The sequence below is a fragment of the Bubalus kerabau genome, chromosome 14 (genome assembly GCF_029407905.1).
Source record: "Bubalus kerabau isolate K-KA32 ecotype Philippines breed swamp buffalo chromosome 14, PCC_UOA_SB_1v2, whole genome shotgun sequence".
Lineage (NCBI taxonomy): Eukaryota > Metazoa > Chordata > Mammalia > Artiodactyla > Bovidae > Bubalus > Bubalus kerabau.
The window spans coordinates 21,590,214-21,606,597 of record NC_073637.1 but is presented as its reverse complement, the minus strand read 5'-3'; the positions used below and the strand labels follow the sequence as shown (position 1 = coordinate 21,606,597).

At 45.5% G+C, this 16,384-nt stretch overlaps 1 protein-coding gene across 4 annotated transcripts in view; it reads left to right on the top strand.

Moving 5' to 3' along the window:
- Positions 1-14: 14 nt before the first annotated feature.
- PRKDC (protein kinase, DNA-activated, catalytic subunit) overlaps positions 15-16,384 on the top strand; it is a 126,561-nt gene continuing 110,191 nt past the window's right edge. For 3 of the 4 annotated variants that reach the window (XR_008702138.1, XM_055545943.1, XM_055545945.1), the window contains exons 1-14: positions 15-385; positions 1,987-2,063; positions 2,168-2,260; positions 2,590-2,664; positions 3,534-3,642; positions 4,140-4,252; positions 4,343-4,442; positions 11,516-11,571; positions 11,657-11,687; positions 12,133-12,290; positions 13,690-13,836; positions 15,088-15,252; positions 15,674-15,842; positions 16,206-16,255. Coding sequence is in view for 3 of the 4 variants with exons in the window: in XM_055545943.1 (XP_055401918.1) it covers positions 232-385; positions 1,987-2,063; positions 2,168-2,260; positions 2,590-2,664; positions 3,534-3,642; positions 4,140-4,252; positions 4,343-4,442; positions 11,516-11,571; positions 11,657-11,687; positions 12,133-12,290; positions 13,690-13,836; positions 15,088-15,252; positions 15,674-15,842; positions 16,206-16,255 (1,497 nt within the window). In the remaining variant the exon portion in view is untranslated. Of the gene's footprint in view, positions 386-1,986; positions 2,064-2,167; positions 2,261-2,589; positions 2,665-3,533; positions 3,643-4,139; positions 4,253-4,342; positions 4,443-4,605; positions 8,081-11,515; positions 11,572-11,656; positions 11,688-12,132; positions 12,291-13,689; positions 13,837-15,087; positions 15,253-15,673; positions 15,843-16,205; positions 16,256-16,384 lie in introns of those variants that run through there. The other variant, XM_055545944.1, reaches the window with a different exon arrangement.

The following is a 16,384-nucleotide window of genomic DNA, read 5'->3' as shown; positions in this document are numbered from 1 at the left end:
TCCGGAGCACTACAGGGCCCAAGCTGGGTGTGCTCAGGGATCATGGATCCCCCTCCCCACTAAGGCCCCACTCGGCCCAGCACCTCGCCCCCCAGTCCTAGGGGCAGGTTCGAGCCCAGGCAGCTGTGCGCACGCGCCGGAAAATCCGCCCATCCCCGCCCTTTCCCGCCCCTTGCCGCCCAGCGGCACTTCCGGTCCCGGCAGGAAGAGTGGTGTTCGCGGCTGGAGGATATGGCCGATTCGGGGTCCGGCGTGCGGGGCTCCCTACTGCAGCTACAGGAGTCCCTGTCCGCTGCCGATCGCTGCGGCGCGGCGGTGGCCAGTGGTCAGCTGCTGCGGGGCCTGGGGCAGGAGTGCGTGCTGAGCTCTGGCCCCGCGCTGCTGGGTGGGTACGGCTCCGGGCTCCGGACGGCCGGTGCCCGGCAGCGCGCTCGAGTCCGAGTGGGCACCCGGGGTGGTGCTTGAACGGGCCCGTGGGAATTTGTGATCTGGGTAAAACTGTTTGTCAACTTCCTCTGTTCTTAACGCCAGAGGAAAGGTATTTCAAAGCCTGAGGTGGTGGAAATGCTCTGAATTTGGCATCACTGCTAACCACTGTGGGGAGCGACGATGAGAGGGAAGTTTTATGTTCTTCCACCTCATTGTCGCATCAACCCACCAGCACCTTTTCAAACCCCAGTTCTGCTGTTCCTTTTGAGAAAAAAGTCATGCTCTTAACTCTTGACTTATGCCTCGGTAAGAACTTGACCCTTTGCAGCTGAAGTGCCTCTTAGCGTTTTTAATGTGTCATTGTGTGAAAACTTCGGTTACACTCCCTTTAAAAAACCCAAACATGCAGAGTCTTAATTAGAGGATGAGATTTTCTTCCGAAAACGTCATTGTTAATAAGAGAAATAAAGCCTTAAAGAGATTGCTGTGTAGTACCTATAGACTGCCAGGGTGTGTTCATGAGGACAGCATCACTGTGTAAATGCTTCAGTTTTGTTCCTTTAGTAACCTTGTCGTAAAGCAGTTCGAGGTTCACTCTATCCAGAAGGTGTCCTTTCACTTGAGGGATTGTAGGGCTGTGTACTAATCTCCTATTGGTCCTGAAACACACCACAAACTTAGTGTTTACAACAGCACAGGTTTGTCGGTTACCCGTCTGTGGTTGGAAGCCTGCAGGGATCTCATCAAGCTAAAACCGAGGCAGCAGGCGGGGCCACTCCTTTTTTGAAGCCCCTGGGGGAGAGTTAATTTCCTTTTCATTCAGGTTGTTAGCAGAATTCAGTTCTATGCAGTTGTAGCACTGAGGTTCCTTCTTTCTTCTGGCATTTCTTGTTTCCAGAAGATACCTGCATTTCTTGGATCACGCTGTCCCTCTCCCCGCTTCCTCAAAGCCAGCAGCAGAGGTTAAGACGCCTGGAACCTGTCCTGCTTGCCTGCCTTCCCATTTCCCACTTGTGAGGGCCCTTGTGACTGCATTGGGCCCCCTTGATAACCTAGAAGTGAAGTGAAGGCTTCGCAGTTGTAACCGACTCCTTGAGACCCCGTGGGCTATACAGTCCATGGAATTCTCCAGGCCAGAATACTGGAATGGATAGCCTTTCCCTTCTCCAGGGGATCTTCCCAACCTGCGGATGGAACCCAGGTCTCCTGCATTGCAGGCAGATTGTTTACCAGCTGAGCCACAGGGAAGCCCTGATGACCCAGGGCACTCCCCAGTTTAAAGTCAGATGATTGGCAGCCTTAATTCCATTTGCAACCTAATTTTCATTTGCTGTGTAAAGTTAGCACATTCACAAGTGTGACGCTAGGCATCAGGGTTCTGGCCTCTGGGGCCATTATTCTGACCTTATCACTGTGGAACATTGTCTAGAGTTTTCCGTTTTCCTTTGTCACTTATGAGGCTGAATTGAGAAACAAGCATCACCTTTAGTGTGCATTTATGGAGAACCTTGGCAGCTCACTTACTTGTTTTTTGTTTTTGTTTTTTTTTTTCCCCAGCATTACACACTTCCTTAGTTTTTTCCAAAGATTTTGGTTTGCTTGTATTTGTTCGGAAATCACTTAGCATTGATGAAGTAAGTTGACCATTTTCATTTTGCTCTTCTAGTGTATGTCTCTTCATGTTGAGGTGACTTTTTTTTAGCCCAGGTTTCCGTAATGTTTATTTCTTTTATTATAGTTTCGTGATTGTAGAGAAGAAGCCCTAAAGTTTTTATGTGTTTTCTTAGAAAAAATTGGCCAGAAGATCACACCTTATTCTCTAGATATTAAGGTAAGAAGGAAAAAACTTACCTCTTTATATATCAGCATTTCTTAACTTACATGGAAAGTTACATGGTAACTTACATCATAACATGGTTAAGCTTAATTTTATTTCTGCCTTTCTTGTTGGGGAGTTTACTTATTTTTGCTTGATTGTATTAGGAATTAAGTGGCTAATTTTTAAAAAATTTAACGAGCTGAGGCCCTTGTAGAAAACTATTAAAGTGTAGTATGTCAAGTATTGGTATTTCTTCTCCCAGGTGTAGATTTAGCTATTAAGTCTTAGTTATAAGAAGTAAGATCTTATTGATGATTTTGATGTCTCTTTTTAAATCCTAGAATATTTGTACCAGTGTTTACACAAAAGATAAAGCTGCTAAATGTAGAATTCCAGCCCTAGAACTTCTTATTAAGGTAATTAAAAAAAATATTTCTAAGTGCATGTAGTTTGTGGTGCACATATAACTTGAACTGAAAATGAGAGTTGTGGGTGAGAGATGCTGAGGACTCCCATTGGTGTGAGAAGGTGCCCGTTTCCAGCCATCACCCAGCAGCACCTCGGTGTTCTGCCCTCACACAGCTCTGGGGAGCAGAGGAAGAATCTGGGCTATGAGGGGCAAGAAGTGCAAAGTGAAAGTTGCTCAGTCGTGTCGGACTCTGCGACCGATAGACTATAGTCCATGGAATTCTCCAGGCCAAAATACTGGAGTGGGTAGTCTTTCCCTTCTCCAGGTGATCTTCCCAACCCAGGGATCAAACCCAGGTCTCCCGCATTGCAGGCGGATTCTTTACCAACTGAGCTTTAAGGGAAGCCCTTACTCTGAAAACCTAATGCCGCCGAGACTTGCCCAGATGCACCTCGTTGTGTCCTTGAATGTTTTCTTGAAACCTTACACTCGCACCGCAAAGGGTCTTTGTGTTGTGTGTGTGTGGTTGTTGGGCTCGCTCTCACGTGGATCTCTGCTCAGATGCATATCTTTTTTTTGCATCTCTGTTGTAGAATTTCTCTGGGTCTTGTTGGTCCTTAAGTGCCTCTGAGAAAATGGCTCTAGTCATAGGATAATTTTCTTGGGAAGGTGAAATTAAGTCTACATCCCTTTCCACTTGGTCTCCCCTGTTTCTCCACCACCCACCTCAGCCCCTCATCCCCCATAACCTAGCTTGATGCCGAGTGTGAGTGCCTGGAGAGCATGGCTGTGGAACATTGCTGTGTGCGAACAGGTGCAATAGATGGAAGCGTTCCATTGCCTCCTCCTAGACTCTGCTAACTCATGTTCTCTTAGTTACTTCAGACTTTGAGGAGTTCTAGACTCATGGATGAATTAAGAGTTGGAGAGTTATTTACCAAATTCTATGGAGAACTTGCATTGAAAGCAAAAATACCAGATACAGGTAAGATGTATTTAAAGGTGTCTTTAAAATGTTTTAACAAATTTAACAAGTTTTTAGTGTAAAACTTGGATTTTTTTTCTGCCAAGGTATTTATATTTTACAGATGAACTTTTTTTAAAACTTTTATTGGAGCATTGTTGCTTTACGACATTGTGTTAGTTTCTACTGCACAAAAAAATGAATTAGTTCTCTTTTTTGGATTTCCTCCCCATTTAATACAGATGAATTCTTTTTGCTGAAAAGAAACCAAAATGGAAACAGAAGTAGTGTGTTAAATCTGCTTATAAAAATTTTAATCTATACAAAATGATTTCTTCAAATAGAAAACTCACACGTCAAATGTAATTTAGCTTATAATAATACATTCACATAAAACATATCAGGAAAGATTCAGGATTGTTAAATTATTTTGAAGTAAAATCCTCTCCTTTTATTTGTGGATTTTTGCTTAATGTATTTAATTTTAGGCCTTAATTTGTCTAAAATTTATTTTTCAGTTTTAGAAAAAATATATGAGCTCCTAGGAGTATTAGGTGAAGTTCATCCTAGCGAGATGATAAACAATTCGGATAAACTCTTCCGGGCTTTTCTGGGTGAACTTAAGACCCAGGTATGATAAACTTTATGATCTTCTTTTCTGCTTCCTTGTATCTGGTGGGCTATTCTCTTTTCATGGTACCTTGTTAAACTCTCCTTTCAGATGACATCGACAGTGAGAGAACCCAAACTTGCGGTGCTGGCGGGGTGTCTGAAGGGACTGGCGTCACTGATGTGTAACTTCACCAAGTCCATGGAGGAAGGTATCGCTTGATGGCACTTGAGTTTCTTTCTTTATTGAAGAACTACTACTAGTCTGATGAATTCCTGTGTGATTTTTAAATTTTATACCAGTTGTGGATTCACATGGAGTCGTGAGAGGCAATGCAGAGATCCACGTGTGTCCTTCATCTGGCACCTCCCGGTGATTCCTGTCATGACGTAATGCTGCCTGATGAACCTTTGGGTCTTGCTCGGTTCCAGTTGCTTCCCATGCACCCACTTGGGTGTTGAATTTAGTTCTGTGCCGCTTTATTGAATGTGGGCTAGTGTGTGCCCATGACAGTTGAGGCCCTGGCAGCCTGCTGCGGGAGCAGTCTCCCTCCTCCTTCTGTAGCCACATCCCCCCTCCTCCTCCCCTCCCACAGCCACTGCTCAGTCTCCCATCTTGAGCTTTGTCCTTTCACGTTTATGTAAATAGACTCATAGCAGGTAACTTTGTGGCTGCCTTATTTCACTGTGCATGAGAATCCCAGGGACTGCGGAGCCTGCTGGGCTGCCGTCTAAGGGGTCCCACAGAGTCGGACACGACTGAAGTGACTTAGCAGCTTAGCAGCAAGGTCTTCAAGGTTCACCCCTGTTGTAACAGAATCCTGCTGTATGAATACAGTACACGTACGTCCATTGGGCCATCAGTGAGTACTTGGGTTGCTTCTGCTTCTTTGACTGTTGTGAACGATGGTGCTGGAAATGGGTGTGCGAACACCTGGAGTCCCCGCGTTCCCTTAGAGCATCCCCAGAAGTGGGCTTGCTGGCCCACGTGGTGGTTCTGTAGTTTCCAGGGCCTGCACTAATTCCCGTTCCCACCATCAGGGCAGTCTCTTCACGTCCTCAGAGTACTTGCTTCCTGTTGTGTGACGTAGCCTTCCTAGTGAGTGTGAGGTGGTTTCTCACTGCATCTCCCCAATGGCTCTTGGTGTTGAGTGTATTCACGAGTGCCTCTTGCCCACTTGGGTGTCGTCTTGGTTGAAATGTCTATTCATGTTCTCTGCCCATTTGAAAAATCAGGTCATTTGACATTTTGTTAGTTGTATGAGTTATTTATGTATTCTGCATATCATTTCCTTATGGGATCATAATTTGCAAATATTTTCTCCCATTCCATGGGTTGTCTTTTCACTCTGTTGATTGTGCCATTTGATGTGCAAAAATTCTTCATTTTGTTGAAGTTCAGTTTATTTTTTTCTTTGGTTGCTTGTGATTTTCGTGCTACATCATGAAATCACCACCAAATCACTGAATCGTTGTGTCTTTTTAGAAAGCCAGTTGGGCATTAGCTGATTGGCTCATCACTTGTGGGGGTGGATCCTGGTTCTCTGTTCCCCTGCCCACACCACACTGTCTTTATGATATAATTATATAGTAAGCTTTAAATGTCCAATATAGTTCTCACACTTTATTCTTCAAAAATCATTTGGGTATTATAAGGTCTGTGCCTTTCCATGTAAATCTTAGAACGAATTGGTCTATGTCGATGAAGTCTTTTTTGGATATTTGTGGTCTTTGTGCTAAACCTGTGGATCAGTTGGAGGAGAGTTGATGCCTTAACCATGTTGAGTTTTCCAGCCCATGAGCACAGTGCACCTCTTCATTTAGTTGAGTTGGGTCCTCTTTGATTTCTTTCATTAGCATTTTGTAATTTTTTCTTGTGCTGCAGATCTTTGCCTGTTGGTTTTAAACTCTGTTTAATACAATTTTCTTTGTAACTGTCAGTAGTGTTCTTCTATAGTATCTCAAATTTAAGCTTAGAGGATAATCTAGCTATGAGAGCATTATAATGAATTCATTTGTTTTTAAAGGACAAATAAAACTTTTTTAATCCCAGAAAATTCTTTAAAAGAAGAACTTGTTTGCTGTTCCTTACCATTTTTGTTCAGATAATTGCCAGATTTTTCTACCTCCTGCATGTGTTTGCTTTTATTGAATTGCAACTTAAGAAATTTCCAGATCTGATCATTTCACCCTGAGGAAGCAGCAGTTTCTAACGTTTCCACCGGGTGTTCCCAGTCTTTGCTGCCTCTGAGTAGGGAAACTGGCCCAGCTGCTCCTGCTTCCCCTTCTTGGTCTCCTCTCTCCGGCTCCCTGTCCGTGGAGCATCCCGCCCTCTCAGCTTCCTGCTCAGGGATCTCCTGTTTTCTGAAGCCTCTGTGCTTCCTTGTGTGAGCTGCTTCCTTGGGCTTCTGTAGTCCTCTCTGTTACAGCACTTTCTGTGACATGTTTTTCATCTCCTAGACTGTCTATTTTGTCACTTGACCTCGGTGGCAGGTGACGTTGCTTATTTCTGTTTGTCTTTGCTTGGCGTGTTAATTGACATTCGGTAAACAAGAAAATTAATAGTACTTATTGCTCATTAAGCATGTGCTAAGGATTATCGTGTTCATGTTGCAAGGGAAATTCCTGTAACAATTCACTAAAGCAGGTGATAATGTTTGTTTCCTGGATTAGAACACTGGACTGAGGTGGACAGAATAATGGCTTCCAGAGATGTGCCATGCTGATCCCTCGACTGTCAGGTCTAAGGCAGAGGGGAATCATTTGTGGATGGGACGTTGAGACGAGGCTGTCCAGGTGAACCCAGTGTGATCACAGGGACACTTGACTGTGGACGAGGGTCAGGGTCAGGGTGCTGTGACGGGAGAAGCTGGCTGTGAGGATGGAGCTGGGCCCCAAGGCAAGGAGGGCGAGCAGCTTCTAGAAACTGAAGGCAGCCCTCAAGCCTCTAGAGAGGAGCACACCCAGGTGACTCCTTGCTTTGTGTTATTTTAATGGTTTATTCATTTATATTTCTGGCCGTCCTTTGCAGCTTGTGGGATCTTAGTTCCCTGACCAGGAATTGAACTTGGACCCTGTCGGTGAACGCACCAAGTTGTAAGCCAGGAAATTGCCTATTTTATTTTTTAACTGAAGCGTAGTTGCAGTCCAGTATTGTGTTACTTCAGGTGTACATAGTGATCTGACGATGAGCACCTTAGGAAGTGGCCACGACAAGTCGCACAGTGTCCGTCACCAGAGTTGTGACAGTGCTGACCGTGCTCCCCAAGCTGTGTGTCACGTCCGCATCTTCACCTGTGTCTCGCACGCTTCCCTCTGGCAACAAGCAGTTTGCTCTCCATATCTGTTTCTGTTTTTCTGTGTTTCTTTGTTCTTTTAGGTGAGATCACGTGTAACGTGTCTTTCCGTGACTCTGCTTCACTTAGCATAGTGCCCTCTAGGTCCATCTGCGTAGCAGCAGATGACAAGACTTCATTCCTTGCAGCTGAATAGTATTCCTACAAATACATATACCTGCACATTCACCACATTTTCTTGATCCATTCTTCTGTCTATGGGCACTTAAAGGTTGCTTCCATGTTTTGGCCATTGTAAAAATGCTGTTATGAATACTGGAGTGTGTATATCTTTTCTAATTACTGTTTCCGTTTTCTTTGGATAAGTACCCAGAAGTAGAATGCTGGATCATGTGGTAACTGTAGTTTTTTGAGGAAACTTCACTCAGTTTTCCGCAGTGGCTGCACCAGTTTTCATTCCCATCAGCGGTGCATGAGGTTCCCTTTTCTCCACCTCCTCATCAACACTCTTTATTTGTTGTCTCTTTGATGGCAGCCATTCTGACAAGTGTGAGGTGACATACTGTGGTTTTGATTTGCATTCCCCTGGTTAGTGATGTTGAGCATCTTGTGCCTGTTGGCCATCTGTGTGTTTTTGGAAAAATGTCTATTCAGATCCTCTTCTCATTTTTTATTTTTATATTTTTTCTGTTTTAAATGTATTTGTGTTTAATTGGAAGATTATTGCTTTACAGTATTGTGTCGGTTTCTGCCAAATATCAGCATGCATCAGCCATCTGTGTACATACATCTTCTCCTCCTTGAACTTACTTCCCACTTCCCACCCCATCCTGCATCTCTGTATTGTCACAGTCTGCTCATTTTTTTTTTTTACTGAGTTGGTTTTTTTTTTTGTATTGAGTTGTTAAGTTCAGTTGTTCTTTGGATGTTAACCCCTTATTAGACCTATCATTTACAAATACCTTCTCTCATTCAGCAGGCTGCTTTTCTGTTTTGTTGGCGGTTTTCTTTGCCATGCAGAAGCCTTTTAGCTTGATGTAGTCCTGCATGTTTCTGCTTTTGTCATCCTCTAGTGAGGTAACTCCAGGTGGCACCAGCGGTAAAGAACTTGCCTGCCCGTGTAGGAAATGTAAGAGATGCAGATCTGATCCCTGGGTCAAGAGGATCCCCTGGAGTAGAAATGGCAACCCACTCCAGTGTTCTTGCCTGGGTAATCCCATGGACAGAGGAGCCTGGTAGGCTATAGGTAATGGGATTGCAGAAGAGTCAGACATGACTGAACACACACATACACATGCATGAGGTAACAGATCAAAAAAAGTACTAAGACTGATGTCAAAGAGTGCCATGTATGTTTCTTCTAGGACTTTTGTGGTTTCAGATTATAGGTTTAGGTCTTTAATCCATTGAGTTTATTTTTGTATGTGGTGTAAGAAAAGGGTCAGGTTTCATTCTTTTGCATGTAGCTGTCCAGTGTTCCCACCACTATTTGATGAAGAGGCTATCTTTTCTCTATTGTATATTCTTGCCTCCTTGTCATACATTAATTAACCATATGTGTGTGGGTTTTTTTCTGGGCTTCCTATTCTGTTTCTTTGATCTATGTTTCTGTTTTTTTGTGCCAGAACCATAACGGTTTGATTACTGTAGTGTAGTTTGAAATCAGGGCACACGATGCCTCCAGCTTTGCTTTTCTTTCTCAGGACTGTTTTGACTATTTAGAGTCGTTTGTGTTTCCATTCAAATATTTTGCTTAACTGTTACAGTTCTGTGAAAAATGCCATGGATACTTTGATAGGGATTGCATTAAATTTGTCAACTGCTTTGAGGAGTGTGGACATTTTATCAAAATTAGTTCTACCTGTGAGCACAATATACGTGTGTATATTGTATATATGCATATATGTATGTATATTTGTATGTATTTTTGTATGTATGCATATATGTATGTATATTTGTATGTATATTATGTATTGTCTTCAGTTTTTTTCATTAATGTCTTCGAGTCTTCAGGGTATAGATCTTTTACCTTCTTGGTTTAATTTATTCCAAAGTATTTTATTCTTTTAGATGCAGCTAATGGCACCCCACTCCAGTACTCTTGCCTGGAAAATCCCATGGATGGAGGGGCCTGGTGGGCTTGCGGTCCATGGGGTCGCTGGGAGTTGGACATGACTGAACTTCACTTTCACTTTTCACTTTCATGCATTGGAGAAGGAAATGGCAACCCACTCCAGTGTTCTTGCCTGGAGAATCCCAGGGACGGGGGAGCCTGGTGGGCTGCCGTCTGTGAGGTTGCACAGAGTCGGATGCGACTGAAGTGACTTAGCAGTAGCAGCAGTAGCATGAATAGGATTGTTCAATTTTTCTTTATGATAGTTTACTATTAATGTATAGGAACACTATAGATTTCTGTATATTAATTTTATACTCTGCACCTTTACTGAATTCATTTATTCTAATTGTTTTTTGGTGCAGTCTTTAGGATTTTCTGTATATAGTGTGTCATCTGCAAATAATGACAGTTTTACTTCTTCCTTTCCACTTTGGATCCCTTTTATTTCTTGTCTGATTGCTCTCACTAGGACTTCTAATACTATGTTGAATAAAAGTAATGAGAGTGGTCATCCTTGTGTTGTTCCTGATCTTGGAAGAAATGCTTTCAGCTTCTCACCATTGAGTATAACGTTGGCCCTGGGTTTGGCATGTATGACCTTTACTATGTTGAAGTACATTCCTTTTTTACCCACTTCATTAAAAGTTGTTATCATAAATGGGTGTCAGTTTTGTCAGAAACTTTTTTCTTAATCTATTGAGATGGTAATATGATTTTTAGTTCTTTGTTGAAGTTCTTACTGTGTTCTTTTATTCTTCTCCCGAGTTCATTGAGCATTTTTATGACCATTACTTTGAAATTTTTTTCTGGGAAGTTACTTACCTCTGTTTTACTCAGTTCTTTTTTTGAGATTTTGTCGTCGTCTTTGTTGTAACATGACCTTTGGCCCCTCGTCCTGCCTAACTCTCTATTTGTTTGTGTTTGGTAGCTCAGTTACGTTTCTTGGTCTTTGTGTAGAAGGTGTCCTGTGGGGTCCAGGAGTGTAGCTCTCCCCCTCCCCTGGACTGCCCTGGAGCCGGGTGCTCCAGGAGCGTCCCCTGTGGTGGGTGGGCCAACCTGGCCTCCTGGGGGCCACTGTGCTGCGGTTTCTAAGGCCTGGTTACCGCTGTGGCTGGTGCTCTGGCATGTGGGGGCAGCCTGGGGGAGGGAGCCACTTTGGGGGATGCTGTTGCTGGCTGAGGTGTTGGCACGGCAGGGGTCACTTTGGAGGGGTCCTGGTGCTGGCCAAGGGCCCGCATAAAGGGCTGGTGGGGGAGCAGCTTGGAGGAACACCAGCTGTGTCGGGCCTGCAGATTAAATTGGGTGGGGTGGGTGGTGCTGCTGGCTTAGACAGAGAGTCAGACCCTGCACCTCGTCTTCTGGGTGCAGGGTCTCCAGCTGGGGGGCTGAGGTGGAGTCCAGACCCTGGGGTCCCAGTGCTGGGGATGGGGCTGACAGCACCGGCCCCCTCCAGGGGCCGCTCCTTCTGTCTCCAGTTGTGGAAGGTCTGTCCTGCTGTCTTCAGGTCATTCTCGGGGGTTTCTGCTTGTGTCTGTGATGATGGTTCCAGATTGCTCACCTCCAGAGCTGGGTGGTAGTGGGTTTGTGCTGTTTTAAGGCACAAAGTTGGTGATAATTGATTACAGTGGTGATGGGAAACTAATGTAACCAGTGCACGCAGGACTGGGACTGCAGCCTTGGTCTGAGGCTAAAATTCAGGTTCTGGTCACATTGTGATTATGTGACTCCAGGCAGTAGTACTGGGTACTAGCACGTTCATTAATGGAGGAAGAGCTCCTACTGTCTCCAGCAGAGCGGTGGGTCATGAGTCTCATGAACTCTGCCAGACACACCTTGTGATCTGTGACAGCGGCTGCTTTCTGTCTTTCCTCAGATCCCCAGACTTCAAGAGAGATTTTTGATTTTGCATTAAAGGCAATCCGTCCTCAGGTAGGATTTAGTATTCTAATTCTTTCACAGCTGAGCCTTGTCATTGTCAAACATTGATGGTAGGTTTTTTTTTTTTTTTTAATAGATTGATCTGAAGAGATACGCCGTGCCTCTGGGTAAGATTCTGCATTTAAGGAGGTTATTAGGTTGGTGTCTGAGTGAGTGTTTGCTTAAACTGTGAGTGAAGGTGGTACTGTGACCCCTGTGATGCTCCTACGTGGTCACTGATGGCAGCTCTTGGTGCTATTCGAGATCGTCACACTAAGATTGTACCATTTCAGAAGAAATTAGAGCAATCCAGATCTTTTGACTCTGTCTTTATTTAAATAAACCCTGATCCTACTTCTGACCTTTGTTTTGGGGGTCACTGGCCAGATTGTGGGCCTCTTGATTCAAATGGAGGATGGAGGCATTAGGTGTGAGGGGACCCTGGGCCCCTGAAGTCAGGATTCGAGGGCTTCATGAGCACGGTTTTGGTTTGATGTGTGCCTGAAGCTTCCTAAGTTCTTTGTCTTGCCCTTTGTCATCCTGTTTTAAATATGGTGTGTTCTGTGTTTGCAGCTGGCCTGTCCTTATTCACCCTGCACGCATCTCAGTTTAGCACCTGCCTTCTGGACAACTACGCTTCTTTATTTGAAGTCCTGTCAAAGTGGTGCAGCCACATGAATGTGGAATTGAAGAAAGCTGCACACTCAGCCCTGGAGTCTTTTCTGAAACAGGTACTATGTAAAACTCTTTCTATGCAAAGACATAAATTCCAGTCTTGTGCATGAACATTTGAAAAAATACAAGTTGGTCCATTAGCTTCTGTAGTACCGAGCGACTTCACTTTGACTTTTCACTTTCATGCATTGGAGAAGGAAATGGCAACCCACTCCAGTGTTCTTGCCTGGAGAATCCCAGGGACGGGGGAGCCTGGTAGGCTGCCGTCTCTGGGGTCGCACAGAGTCGGACACGACTGAAGTGACTTAGCAGCAGCAGTACTTAAAGAGAAGTTGGTTATCCCTCCGCCACGGGAGTGGCAGCAGGTTTGGAAGAAAAAAAACTTGAAAGACATCAAGTCTGATCAGGTTCTCAGAGCCAAGGCCAGACAAGAGAGTGAGGAGGTGGGATGGAGGGAAGGTTGGCGGTCAGGGCTCCCTAGGGGTGGCGCCTGGGTCAGGATGGGAATAGGAAGGGGTGAGGGAGGGCTGGAGGTTAGGGCTCCCTGGAGGTGGTGGCTGGGTCAGGGTGGGAGGAGGGAGGGGAGGGGGAGGTTGGCGGGGTCTGCTGTCCTGTTAGACTGGATGCTTGTATCTCTGTGGCTTCTCGGCCGAGGCGAGCCCTCCTGCCCCTCCTGCCCCAGGGTGTTTCCATCTAGGTTGGGTATGGGTGCAGGGAGCCTGCAGGCGGCCTGCTGTCTCCGGGTGCTGAGACCTGAGGCCTTCGTACGGGTCGGTGCGGGCTGCAGGTCGACAATGTGGATGTCTTCTTTCTCCCTTTGGCGATTGTCTGGCTTCTTCCCATCCTTGTCTTAGACGGTCGTGGGCAGGTTACGAGAGCTTCCTGATGCCCTTGCTGGTCTCGAGTTCTGGCAGGTGTCACCGTGTATGGTGGATCGTCATCTGCTTGCTTCTCAGAGTACTTGCTTTGGCTCACGTAATTATTGTAGCTTATTGTTTTGAGAAATGAGACACCTTTTTTTTTTTCCCCTGGTGGTTTGTTTTGAATCCTCTCTGTGTTCCCTCCTGGGGGGTCCTGTCTGTGGGTGACTCTGAGCTCGCCAGCTGCTGGGCCTGCCCAGCTCTGTGTCATCTTGAGTCAAAGATGAGTCTAAGGAAGCTTTCTGCTTCATCAGGGAGCTTTAGTCCAGAGCCTGTGTTTTGTGCATATGTCTTCCTGCGTCTACCTGGTTTCTCTCTCAGTCCCTTTGTCTAGGAAGAATGCATCACGTGTAATAAAGGCTTACTTAAGGAAGTGCCTTTTCTGAACCTGATGGAGACTAAGTGGATTGAACAGATGGTTCTTTACAAGTAATAGCTGCTGTGGACCTGTAGTAGCACACTGATGTCCCATTCGGCCGTTCCAGCCTTTTCATGTTTGGATGGATGCCTCTAAAGTGAACGTTGTGTGATGCAGGTTTCCTTGTTGGTGGCACACGATGCTGAGGCACACAGGGGCCCACTGCGCTTCTTCATGGAGCAGTTCTACAGCATCATCAGGAACGTGGACGCCAACAGCAAGGACCTGTCCATTGCCATCCGCGGATATGGGCTCTTTGCAGGGGTATGTCTCACTTATTGACCCCTTTTAGTTTTATTTGAATGAAACTATAGTATATTTTGATATATATCACTTTAGTAAATTTTGAATAGCGTCTCACACTTTTGAAAATATTGTTCTTATTTGTTTTGTTGTTAATGTGTTTTTTCAGTGCTTCCTGTGTATTATCTCAAATATTCATAACTCTCCTATAAGCTTTTAGGAATATTATTCCACTTTACAGATGAGGAAACTGAGGCCAGAGGAGTTAGAGGACTCGTGTAAGGGTTCAGCCAGCAATAGACAGAACCGAGACATGGCTGCAGCCTGGAGACGAGGAACACCATGTTCTCCTGGCCACGCCCGGCCACCCATCACTGATGAGCCCCTGAGCTCACTCTGGCATGAGCCCCTGAGCCCGGGTGAGGTCTGCTGGAGATGCTGGGAGTCGGCATGGCTGCATCCTCCTGGAGGGGTCTATGGCTCCCACTGGCGGATTACGTCTCCTGCTATGTCTCTGTATAGATCCCCATCAGGGCTACTCCCCTGTTTTTGGGATGGAGAGTCTCTTCCAGCCCTCTGCTCACTCCTCCATCTTGATGCCTCCTCATTTGCGTCTTCCCAACACTCCTTTCCCCTTAAAGTCTTCATCTCCACATGTTTCCGTGGCTTGTTTATACGAACTTAGGGCAGAGGAAATGTGTGTGAGGAGGCTCAGAGGTGACCGAGAGCACGGACTTTGTATCCTTAGACGCTGAGGTCTGGCAGCGAGCACCTGTTCACTGTAATGAGCTGGTGTAGACAGAGTATGGTGGAACAAGGGAGAGGACGCGGATCAGGCACTGGTCCAGGCCTGTGAGAAGGCGGGACTGGGGCCGACATCTGAGGAGCCTTTGGGAAATGTGCAGCTGGACTGTCTCTGAGTTAGGAGGGTGTGGCTGTGGGTGCCCCTGCTGTGCGGTGGGGGGATTGGGCCTGTCCCTCCTCTGGGCGTCAGGCCTCTGCAGGGACGGCACCCAATTGTCTGCCGTCTGCCCCTGCCAGAAACACAGGTGACAGTCAGTAGGTGTTTTGTGTGTTAGTAACTGTTTAGAATGTATTTACAGGTTTTTCGGAAAGCATCTTTCGACGTACAGTGCATTCTATATCTGTATTTCTTCTCCACTGAGAAGCTTGTTAACATTCAGTTATAATAACATGGCCTAATGAGACACCTTAGGTGCCATCACCCTGAGGTGGATAAGGCTGATGGAGACTGGTTTTGCCTCCCTCCAGCCGTGCAAGGCCGTGAACGCCCGAGATGTGGACTTGATGTTCGTGGAGCTCATCCAGCGGTGCCGGCAGCTGTTCCTCACGGAGGCGGACGCTGCCGAGGACCACGTGTACCAGCTGCCCAGCTTCCTGCAGTCTGTGGCCAGCGTCCTGCTGCACCTCGACGTCGTGAGTGAGGGGGTGGCCTGCCGAACATGGGCTTGGCGAGTTTAGCCCAGGTCTTCCGCTGGTTTGATGCAATGGGAGTTACATACAGTCAGTTCAGGCACCAGTATGACCCAAGGTGACCTAAAGAGCTAGTACCTTGTACAGTTTTTTGGTATAGTTTTTGTCATGAAACTTGATGATTTGTTTCCAAAGCAGAAAAGCTATCTGTTACTCTTTTCATATTTCTAAAAGATAAGGATTGCTGCTTGAGATAGAATCATAGCTAACATGTCATGCAGACAGTTTTACTCCCCTCTGTTCAGGCGGTCCCAGCGAGGAGTTAGTCCCCTAGGTAACAAGCCGCTTCTTCATGGGTCCGCCCCCCTGTGTCTGCTGTGCCTGTTGCCGCAGCCCCGACCCGCATGTGCTCTCATCCCTGCAGGTTCCTGAGGTGCACTCACCGGTCCTGGAACACCTCGTGGTCATGCAGATGGATAGTTTCCCCCAGTACAGCCCCAAGATGCAGCTGGTGTGCTGCAGGGCCATCGTGCGCTTGTTCCTGGCCCTGGCGGAGAAGGGGCCCATCCTCTGGAGCTGCATTGGTGCTATGGGTGAGTTTGGAGTTTACTCCTGAGATGATGCATGAAGAATCTTACCGTGTTGTTTGAGATAAAGAACATCCAATTGCCAAATTCTTTTTTGTCTTTTGATGCCTCTTTTAGAACTGCTAATATTTTGGTGAACCAAAATCTTTTTTTTCTCTAGTTTTTTGAATTTCTTCATCTTTTCCTTTTGAATCTTAATAGTCTAAAATTTGAAATTAAACATTAAAGAAAAGAAAAAAAAATTAAAGGTGTTAGCAAACTTAGAGAAAAAACCAAGAGGTACTGTATATTCAAATGGCTGTCAGTTTGTTGAGAGTTTAGTATTTTTCAGTGTAATTTTTCATTTTTGTTTTTCTTTTCTTTTTTTAGTGCATCAAAGTTTAATCAGAATATGTTCTAAGCCAGTGATCCTTCAAAAGGTAAATTCTGAATATATGCTTTGAAAATTAGTCTTTTGTCACCTTGCAAGTTAGAGATGTTGCTGGAACTTTTAGTCTGTAAATATACAAAAGGGGCCTTTTTGATTGCCTGAAAGATTTTTTTAAATG